Raw genomic sequence first — 11785 nt, forward strand, 5'->3', positions numbered from 1 at the left:
TTAAAATTATGTATCAATACCAACTGGTCTTTGACACCATATATACCCGAATACAAAACTAGTATATGGTAAAAATGCTTCTTATATCGTGGTTATATTAACACATGCGTCACTTTTAATGTACTAAATTTTCTTCGTATGGTGATACAATTTAAATTGAACGAGGAGACTGATAGTACAGCTACAATTGACATATGTGATGTTATTTATGTACAATATATTATTATATTTAAGGATTTCCTGGCCATTTTAGAACTTTTTTCCGAATCTGAGAACGTTCTAATGTTAAAACTAATAAGTAATTTGTCATTCAATTTGGACGATTGTTATCGATTTCAACGCCTTTGCATTCATTTTCAGCAAATTACATATGAAAGTGTTTACCCTGACGGATTGCTACAGAATATGATGATCGAATTCATTCATACATGTCATTGGTAAAATGAATTAAATGTGTACAATTGCTTTCTCGTATTGTTAAAGCAGGGAATAATCATGATCAAAGGTGGATCAAAAGGAGAATATTTAAAAACAAAGTGACAGAGAACTTAACACACTTTACGAAGATTTGTTTATAGACATACACGTACATAACGAAATAAATTCATGCAACTGCAGGTTGGCGGCCGGGGTGACGATATTTAATCGACTTTGACGAAATTACATGCAAAATTATGGAATTGATTGGAAAAAAATGTTTAAAAAGACGGAAAATCTTATTTTTTGTTTTTATTTTCATCATGCATGTTTTAGTGCATATTTCATTCAATCATGCATGATCATTTGTTATTATCTGGCAGTCTCGTCAGGCTATTCAGCACAGCGATTTGAGTTCGAAAACGAAAGAGATAAAGTACTTTCCACTCAATCTAACCGAGAGGAGTGATGAGACATTAGTGACGCTTAGCTTGGTTCAAACTACTACACAGATGATCAAATTCAACACACATTTCCAAGGTAAAGCATTTAAGGAAGGAGCTTAGCTGTTCTTATTCTAAAGTGGTGTCGATCTAGGTTTACTAAAGGCCATTAATAATTTTTATATATTAAATAAGACATAATTGATATAAATGAAATTAAAATTAGATAAACTGAAAATGAAATACAGTATGGACGATTTGTATTGGGGACCAATACAAATCAAAGTACATGGTTATTGAAAATAATATCGCTAGTGATATTCGTTTGTCTCGCAATGTGGTCAATAAGGAATCTAAAAGTTCACGACGTTTCGTGTGCAACTGCAACACTTCATCTGGTGATAATAACTACTGTAAGCAAGGGTCTTTTATACTCTACGGGAGGACCGGCGGAGCGGTCCATAATTCGATCGATAATTGGAACAATAACGCACAATGCCTATTGGTCGACGCACACGGTGATCGACCAATCACCAGACCGCTGGATTCGGCCGCTGGTTCGGCTAATGCACCAGGCCTATTGGCCGACGCATACGGTACTCAACCAATCAACGGGCCGCTGGCTCGGACTGTCTGCTGAATGGAATCGACCGGTGTTGGCTGGCAGGACGGCGAGTGTCATGGCGGCGTATCGTCCGCATCCAAAATTCGGGGATATCGATCCCGTTGTCTTTGTTGAAATTATTAGGATTGAGACGGATATTGATAGCTTCTTTCACCCTCCGTGTATACCAATGCCGTTCCTGGGAAAGGCACTGAACCCCGTCCCAGTCTGGTTGATGCTGGTTATCCAAGCATGTTCGGCTACGGCTGAGTTGTCAGTTCGACGGAGTCTGACGTCCCTCTTATGCTCAGTGATTCTTTCTTTTATCGGACGGGCAATTTCACCGATGTAGGATCTATCACATCCTTTACAAGGGATGTTGTACACAATGCCGTCCCGTCTATGTGGAGGAATTGAATCCTTGGGGCGTGTAAGTTGTTGACGTAGGGTGGTATCTGATCTGAAAACCGTTCGAATGCCATGGCTCTCTAGGCGGCGCTTGAGTTGTTTGGAGACCCCATCAATGTACGGCAAGACTGTAAAAGTCTTGTATACCTTCTGATCCCTGGGTTCCGACGATCTATTCTTGGTATTGTGTATAAAACGGCGTGGGTAACCGTTGAGACTCAGGGCACTGCGAACACGGGTCCGTTCTTTGCATGGCTGTTGTGGACTTGTCACAATGCGTGAAGCTCTGTCAAATAGACATTTCACTAGACCTCTCTTCACCGATATGGGATGGTGAGAGTCAAACGCTATGTACTGGTCTGTGTGGGTAGGCTTCCTATAGACTGAGGTGGAGAGCCTATGGTTGTCGTGTCTATGAACTAGAGTGTCTAAAAATGCTATCTTCCCTTCACACTCTATCTCTGATGTGAACTGGATGGTTGGTTCAAGGCTATTCATGTGTTTAAGCAGCTTATCTGTTTCAGAGATGGGAACTATGATGAAGGTGTCATCTACGTATCTCTTCCAAACACGAAGCATGCAAGAGAGGGGACATGTGTCCAGCGCTTCTTCTTCGAAACTCTCCATGTATAGGTTGGCCACGACAGCCGAGACTGGACTGCCCATTGCTGCCCCTTCTGTCTGTTCATAGTATGAACCTTTATACAGAAAATATGTGGATCGTAGAACAAACTCGAGGAGTTGAGTGAGTTGTTCCGGTGAGAGTGCGGTACGGGTAGACAAATTGCTGTCTGATTGTAAGCGTTGCAATGTAGCATTGCATGCGCCCTCAATCGGTACATTGGTGAAGAGTGAAACTACGTCAAACGAAACCATGCGTTCTTGAGTACCGATGGTTTGCTCTGCTATGAGCTCTGCAAAACCACTCGAAATGGGAATCGTATATTCAGTCAAACCGGTGAGCGGAGAAAGAATTTCAGCTAGGTACTTTGAGAGGTTATAGGCAAAGGAGCCTATGCATGACACTATAGGTCGTAATGGTACTGTGGGTTTGTGTATCTTGGGTAACCCGTATATTCTAGGAGGTTGCTTTTGTGTGGGTTTCAGTCTACGATAGGTCGGTTCATCCATCACATTGTCTTTCTTTAGGTTCAGCAAGGTGTTGGTAAGCTTGCGAGCCAAGCGATCTGTGGGATCTTTTTTTAATACACGATACGGACCAGACTCCAATAAGTCGGTCAATTTCTCATAATTATCGATCGAATTATGGACCGCTCCGCCGGTCCTCCCGTAGAGTATAAAAGACCCTTGCATACAGTAGTTATTATCACCAGATGAAGTGTTGCAGTTGCACACGAAACGTCGTGAACTTTTAGATTCCTTATTGACCACATTGCGAGACAAACGAATATCACTAGCGATATTATTTTCGATACTATATCCGCAATGAGTAATATATTTAGCATTACATGGTTATTGCTCTTATTCTTATCCAAGCCATTTCTAGTGTCCTTTTAGGTTCTAAAATTGATATGAAGGTAATTTTAGACCCCCAAATGTGTCAAATTTAGCCAATACGATCATAACAGCTCCACTTTCAAAAAATTACAGTGACCGTTAATTAATTAATTAATTAATTATAACAATACATGGGCCGGCTGGTTGTGCGTAATATAACCAAATAAACCAACACGAAAAAGCCAACAAAAAAGCCAACATAGGCAACTTAAAAGGCGCTATTTTGTTTTTCCAACGGCTTTCAACTGTTGGTTCAAATTATATAATAATTGTAGAGGTACACAAGTATTAGAAATCGTTATATTTATGGATATTTCAGCTGTCTCCAAGCCGATTTTGATCAAACAAAGATGATTATGTCATTTAAACTGTATGTTCTTTCAAATTTGACACTCAGTTTTTCATTATCTCACAACAAAATAATTTTGTGTAGCGCCCTCTGCAACAGAACTCAATTATACCTTTGAGATGTTTCCATGTCCAAAAGTCACTCATAATTTAAATGAGGACCAAAATTGAAGTTCGAACGAAGCAAAATGACCCAGAATTGGCAATATAACAACATTTTTAACTCTGAAAACTACCACTCTTTCTCCCTTCCAAACACGCCATGCAACAAAACAACATGGTGAAACGACATGCTAGATGGCAACCACAACAAACCGTTCACACCTAGGCTACACGACATGACGATGTCGTGTTTAATGATGAGAATATCGTGATGGAATTCATTTATAGTGTTTGAGATCTATCCAAACAAACATATTTATGTATGTTAGAAGAGACTCTAAGTAGACTGAGATCTAGTTTACGTTTAATAGAGGCCATGGTCGAGCTCTAGATCTATAAACAGTCTTTATAGATCTTCTTTATCGAGTCTTTAACAAACTCTGTACTTCTATTCCAGTTAAACAGTGATTTGATGAGAATTAACAAGTCCAGTTTCTAACACTTAGAGTATGTCTAGACTATGAGTATGACCATCGACTAGCTATCTGTACAAATCGTCCCTATTTTCACGAAGTGACGGTAGTGAATCAAAATCGCATACAATTTGCGTGCGGATTTTCCTCACTACCGTCACTTCGTGAAAACAGGAACGAAATATAGTCTAGAAGCTAATTAAGAACGAGTAACACGTTTGTTTTCAATCGTCCTACACTCTAAAAATAGAGTGCAAAATTTTGCTGTGCAAAATCGCTGTTTAAACAAGTTGGGTAAAGTATTACCCAACCTTGTGCTAAACACGAAGTCCCTCTGAAATTTAATTACACTTGCCAAAGTGTCATATCAAAATTCGACTGAGCGCATTTCCAGGGTAAGAAAGTAACGATGCAGATTAATATTTTAACCACGCGTTGGGTAAACACAAGTTTTGACACCTAAACGTTGGTATTATGACACAACTGATGTTACAAACTATGATTGAAGCGCGCGTGGTCGGTCGTTCCGAATCAGCTGCATGCAGTGTTCATCGACTACGTAATCGTGTTCAAGATCAACAGAAGATGGACGTCTTTGGTCGAAATAGACTACGATCATGCACTTGTTTCTTTCCGCAGCATTTATTTGCATGAATGTATGTAAATCTTCTCAATATGGACATGAAATTCCACATAATTAATTCAAATATATTGCACATCAGTTTGGTAAAATATTAAACATTTAATGGGTAAATATTTACCCAACCACCCCTGTGTCAAATTTTACCCAACAAACATGCATGTTCCCTTTTTACCCTCGTAAAGTGTAACATTTTACCCAATATTGGGTATCTTTTTTTAGAGTATAAGGCTAAGTTACATGTATATAGATTACAGGTAAAGAGCAAACTGATAAATCCCGAGTCTAACTAACTTTCTAAACTAACCTGTGACTAATTGGACCTGGCAACGTAAGTATAAACGTTTATCTACAAAGATACAGGCCTACGTTACTCAAGTCGTTGGATCTAATTCAATATGTCTTGTTAAAGTCATCTCCCAGGCAGGCGCCTATCTACATGTAGGTATATGTCTTTTTTTAACAAACGGGTCATCTAGTCTTGGAACTTTTACCTGTACAAGTGACAGTGTCTCTACATTCTAGTAACTGCTACCAGCATCAATTAATTTAAACACTGCTTGGATTCATTTTGGTCAGACAAACAATTTGTAAACTAGGATTGTCTGACATCCACGCATGCACGTACTGTTTTATAAACTAATGTACCAAGTGATTGATATGACCGGGAGACCTATAGTATAGTATAGGCTATACATGATACCTTACACTACCGTATAGGCCTAGGCCTAGCTTGATGATAATGATGTCTACCTAGAAGTAGTAGTAGTAGTAGTAGTAGTAGTACTGGCACGTCACACGTATAATCTAACTCTCTCTTTGTTAAGATTTAGACCCTTATCGAACTTAGAATATTTTTATATGCCTCTAGTTATAAAGTTATTATACTGTTCTCACTTACCGTAGTCTGGTAAAGAAATATGCAGCAATTTTTAAACCAAAGTCAGGGACTATCAGACCGCAATTCTTTGGCAGGATCTAGGACTCGATGAGACGCCGTGTACTAGATAGTGTGGCTAGGCTCCGTATGGTAATTTTAAGGCAACATAATAACACAAATACACATCAAATCCTATGTATATTTGAGGGTGAGGGAAGAAAAGTTTCTGACAATCTGTAACCAAGCGTAGATAAATATGACGTCATCGGAAATCCTCCGCGCTAAAATGATTGATAGCCAAAATGTCGTTTCATAGAATTTTCGGAATTGATGTGCGGATTGACACTGAAATGTGCGGATTTGGGTTACATTAATCAATATAAAATTTCAAAAATTAAACTCATCTCGTTAAGGCGAATAACAAAATACTATACGATTGGTTGAGCTGGTGACAACACTCAATGTGAATCACTGATATATTATTATGTGTGTAATTACATTTGTAATGAACAAAAATTATACGAGCAATAACATGAACATAATGAATACATATTTTTACGAAGTTAACACAATTTCCCACTCTTACAATCAGGAATAACCGAATCTCCGAGACCGGTGGCATCCACTTCAGTCGACATTGCTCCTCAAGATGCATCAGCAGCAGCTGGTGAAGTTTCTACTTCTAGAGAGAGGTTAGATATTCATTCATAATCGCTAAAAGGCCTTTTGATTATACTTGACCAAGATCTCATTAATGTGATAGGCAAGAACTTAGGGAATAATATTTCTTCAGTAAAATGTTTCTTCCAGCGTAGATCAAAAGTGTATAAACGAGAATTGCAATGTCTTTATCAACGCCCATCATGAATACAATCCAGATTTGTACTAAAAGGTGTATGAGTGAATCCTCCTTACGAAAAAGAAGGAGAAATAAACATGGATAGAATAAGATTTGTAAGAATTTGAAGAAATTACATCGTCCATTTCCAGATGTACATTAAAACATTTCTGATTACTCGGGTCAACAACCCCAAAACCACACCAATATGAAAAAGTTGGTCTTTATATTTGGTTCCGCCTCCCTCCCCCATAAAACAAAAATATATACCAACTTATTGTATAAACAGAACATCTATATATAACCCTACATTGTAGATTGGACATCATCAAACCTGGTGTATAAATCCTAACCCTAACCCTAACCCTAACCCTTATTCAAAACAATATAACTAAATAAACTATTAACTAATGATTAAACTTTGTTTTTGGGGAGCCCTTTAGGTTTCCTCTACCTGCAAACGTACGTAGAAAGTAGTATTTGTTTTGTTCAATCGTTAACAGGACACAAACATTTCCTTCTAATGACCATGTCTACTTAATTACATATTTGTTTCACTATGTCCGTCTGATGACACCGTAAATAAATGTTTAAAGATTAATGAATATATAAATAAACGTTTAAAGATGAAGGATTACAAGTCTTCCAATATTCGAAGAAAACAACGAAGTTGTAGCGAGGAACCATTTGATATATTCCTTCATACCTGGGATGAATTTTCCAATGGCCTTGAAAGCTGACAGAGGGATAACGACTCGTAACGTAATATTTGATAAACCTATGCTATGGAAATATGTTCCCTGATGGTAGAAAAGTAATCAAATTGACCCCCCCCCAAGAAAAAAAAAGACTCGCATGTTGTCCACTTTCAGACCTTATTTTTAGTTCAGTTATAATCAACTGACAGGTAAGTTTTGACGTCGAAATACCGTATGAAAATATGTGCTGATATCAGCAACATCAGAACAATTAATCTAATTGAATAAAATACTTAGGTCAACATCGAAAGAAAAGAATTGCAGGCAGAGTAAATGGATTGAATGTTTTGAAACCAGGGCTTGTATTTAATTCAAACAAAAAACAAACATCTGTCTTAGGTCTACAAAAATGTCTGAGAACATGTCTAGTTTCAGAAAATTACCTTAGCAATAATTACTTCATCTTAGCTAAGACGACAGACAAATCAAAGACCAGATGAAGTAATGTTGGAAAGTCATTTTGGTCGAGTCGGGTGTCTCAACTGCAGCTCAGTTTGCCTATGCTGATGGAGGTGAATTGACCTCTTTTTTGTACCATCAGGGCACATTTAAAAAAAGAACAGGTCTACCAAAGCTCCTTTACTGACGATATGAAAATAAGCCTGACCCTGACTAAACGTGACCAAAATGGCCAGATTGGGCCAGAAAGTAATTGTCAAAGAGACCAAATTGTCATGACGGGGTCAATAGAAATTTTAAAACCATCGGCGCAAACTTTTACCCCGGATTATTATAAACTATTTAAACCTCTCCGACCAAATATTCTGATTACAGCTCCTTATCTCCTAGGATTAACGGCTCCTTATTTACGAAAGGTTGGGTATAGTGAATGCAAAAATCCACCTGAATACTCAGTGCTAAAATGTTATCATTAATATTGGTCTTTCTTTTCAGAGCTCTGAGTGTTAACAAGCAGCATGAATATGAAGGTAAGTATCCCCTTGATATCTTTAATATTATTACATATATCTTAGTATTGGCAAGTAAAGAAATGAAACATGTTCCATGTTCAAAGTACAGTAAGTAGACCGTGTTTACAATATTAATCAAATAGCATTTTATTTTAATTTCCATACCACAATGTGCAAATAAAATACGAAAAAACAGGACTGTGTATGCCTTGTTATATTATATAAGTGTCTACTTTTATTGTAAAATCATTCTTTGAAAAATATCTATATATATATTGTTTTCGGAAATAATTGGAGGTTGAATTTTTATAAAGAATTCCTACATATATATGCCCCAATATGACAACTTTTAGTAACAATATTATTGAAAGTAAATGTGATGTAGAATGATTTGTAGGTTTAATCAATACGGCAGTAAACGCAAGTGAAGTTAGTCTAACATCTAAAACATTTAATCGTTTGTACAAGACAGGAACTAATTTGAACAACAGATCATTGGCACGATGTTTCATTATCCTTTTTCCTCCTGTCAAAATGATAAACATTGAAGAAAAGAACCTGTATGAAAATACAACAAGAATACCGAACATTTCACTGGTGTATGAATTAACCAACAGTTAAAGAATTATGCATATTTTCTAAACAACAGGTTTCAATGACAAGAATACTATAAATTCAATGATTAACTCCTTCACTATCTCGACTGAGTTGTTCCATATACACTGTCGCTCATAAAGTTGGAATATTTTTGTTTTTACCCCAATTTATGGAATTATTTAAAAAATAATTTAAAAATAATAGATCTAGATAATAGTATACATTCTCAGATTTACTTGAATAATATGTGTGTTTTGCGTGACTGCTAAAGCATGTGTATGCTACTATGCTTATCTACTAGGGGACATACGCCCTTAAGTCATAAATGACAGTAATGAGGATTAATGCCCCACAAAAGGCACTAATATAGCACATCGACACGGTTTTTATCCTGGGGCCTCACAGTTATGAGGCCATTGCTTTGTCACTGAACCATGACTGTACGCAGCGGGGGCTAGGTTAGGGGGCAGTTTCCATAAATAAAAAAAATGCAATAAATTTTCAATAATTTATTGCATTTTACCCCGGTCCCCAACATAAAAAATCCTGTGGACGGCCATGCATTATGGCTCAAGGTATGGGCACACAGAGGATTTGTATCTACCTATATGAGCGACAGAGTATATAAAAAAAAGATAAGTACTAAGTACTAAATTGGATCAAGCTGATCACAGAGAAGAAGTCCACAACAAGAATTAATACCATAATATATACTGGATTACTTTGGTAATTCCGAATGATCTGAAAACTTGACTTTTTACAGAGAAAAATTGATGAAGCTAGCTTTAGGGAATTGTATATATGTTTGATGAGAATATCTTGGAATTTGGATAAGACGGACCCTACTATCTGTTATAACTAATTTTAAAATATATTTTGTATCTCATATAATGCATATTTTCCTTTTAAAAATGGTAACTATTAAAAAGAAATGTGTCACTAAACCATGATTTGACAAAGATTTGGTTAAGAAAATCAATAATTTGCTTTGTTGTTCTAATTGTGCTGTATTGAGTTGTATTGGTATTACTCTGTTGTGTATAATATCATACGTATGTTGTTCGTATCGAGAATAAAATGAATATTTGAATCGAATTGAAAATATTTTACTTGATCACCTAACAAACTTATATCATCATGCACATAATTCGAATGACAATAATGTATGATCCTGACGCTGTAAACTCCTTGGAATACTATAACACAATAACAGTCACCCCGAACTTAGTGCTGTACTGATTTAAAAGGAACATGAAATATATATATGTTTATTAGCTCAAATAAATTCAAATGAAACAACGACGACCCTCAATATCACTGGCAGATTCACATTAGCAAAAAACATAGGCCTCCAAAAGTCCTGGAGATTAATTTTACTAGGAGTAATTTCCCTTAAAAATAAATTTCTTAAAATTGTTTATTGAAATTATTTCAATACACCATGCATTAAATATTCAAAGTACCAAAGGTAAGATCTCCTCGCATCATAATTGATACATGTGTTGATAATGTTACAAATAATTTTTAACCGTAGGCAAATACCATTCTGAAGGGATCTTTGACCAAACCGGAGGAGAGCTACATATTCCGTCATACGGACTCACTCTGTCCATCCCTCACGGTGCATTGCCAGAGGGTTCTGGTAAAACGATAACGTTAGATGTTCTCACAGACGTCCCACCTGAAATCACCCTGAGACACGACGAGACGCTTGTTACTTATGGCTTCCGGTGTCTTCCGTCAGGATTACAGTTTGTATCAGAGAAACCTGTTAGATTGAAGATTCCCCATTGTGCCAACCTCATTGATCCGAACAAAGTGCAAGTCGTTTTGTACTCCGTGAATCACGGTAAAGCAATGTGATCAAGAAACCGAAAGTTAATTAGCATGTCTAAATTAGAAGAAAAAATGGTTTGATTTGTAATAATCAGTTGTTATAATCACATACCCTCCAACTAAATGGACAGCAATCCAACCGTCACCATTTACATGCAAGCAAATTATAAGTAAACTTAACCGAACTCATTTAAGCAGATAGCCGTTTAAAAACTGAGTGGAGTAAATTAAACGATCGTAGATTGACTACAAGTGATTATTCTGCTGGGCGCTACAACAGGGTAAATAAAAGTACATGCAGTAGAAGTAATAGTAGTAGTAGTAAATAAATGATAATAATCATACTAGTCATAGTTATAATGGTGAAAATGATGATTATAATATATATAATAATAATGAACATAGTAACAATAAAAATAGCAATATTGATAATAATAATGATAATAATATTACTAGTTATAGTAAACAAATATATATATACAAATTTATGATAATAATAATTATATCATATTTATAATAACACTAATTATAAAAATAATAATGATAATAATGGTGTTGTTTACTCCGCAAAAATCATCACGATCAATGCTATTCCTCCTAATGACCCAGCAATAACTATTACCACAGCAATTGCCAGGTAACCACTGCCATATGAGAGGCGATTAGCAAATCACTACTATTATAACTACGACTACAACTTAAATCAACATAGAGGTTCATATGATTGGTGATGTAACTTGAAATAAGTTCTTTGCTCTCAAACAGGGGAGAAATATGAATTAGGTCTGAAGAAGCTTTCAGTACAGCAAGTGAAAGCTTACCAAAACAGGTAACATTTCAACTGATTTTAAAGAAAGAATATGTATCATACTCCTTCTATTTGTGGTGGGCAATTCATTTCATTTTTCATTTTTTACAGAAGGGGAAAGGTGATCGCATCGTACAAACTTCAAGAACCTGTAGGGTTACATCCAACGATGTGGAGATTGTACTGGAGCACTTTTCAGATGGA

General features: G+C 36.3%; 1 protein-coding gene across 1 annotated transcript; it reads right to left on the reverse strand.

Annotated features, from left to right (window-relative positions):
- Positions 1 to 1635: 1635 nt before the first annotated feature.
- LOC115927715 lies at positions 1636 to 6471 on the reverse strand. The gene is made up of 2 exons (XM_030993919.1): positions 6420 to 6471; positions 1636 to 3059 (listed from the first exon to the last, which is right to left on the reverse strand). The coding sequence occupies exons 1-2, from the start codon at positions 6469 to 6471 to the stop codon at positions 1636 to 1638; spliced, it is 1476 nt and encodes a 491-aa protein (XP_030849779.1).
- Between the last annotated feature and the right edge of the window lie 5314 nt (positions 6472 to 11785).

Source organism: Strongylocentrotus purpuratus, unplaced genomic scaffold (genome assembly GCF_000002235.5).
Source record: "Strongylocentrotus purpuratus isolate Spur 01 unplaced genomic scaffold, Spur_5.0 spur5_scaffold_20, whole genome shotgun sequence".
Classification (NCBI taxonomy): Eukaryota; Metazoa; Echinodermata; class Echinoidea; order Camarodonta; family Strongylocentrotidae; genus Strongylocentrotus; species Strongylocentrotus purpuratus.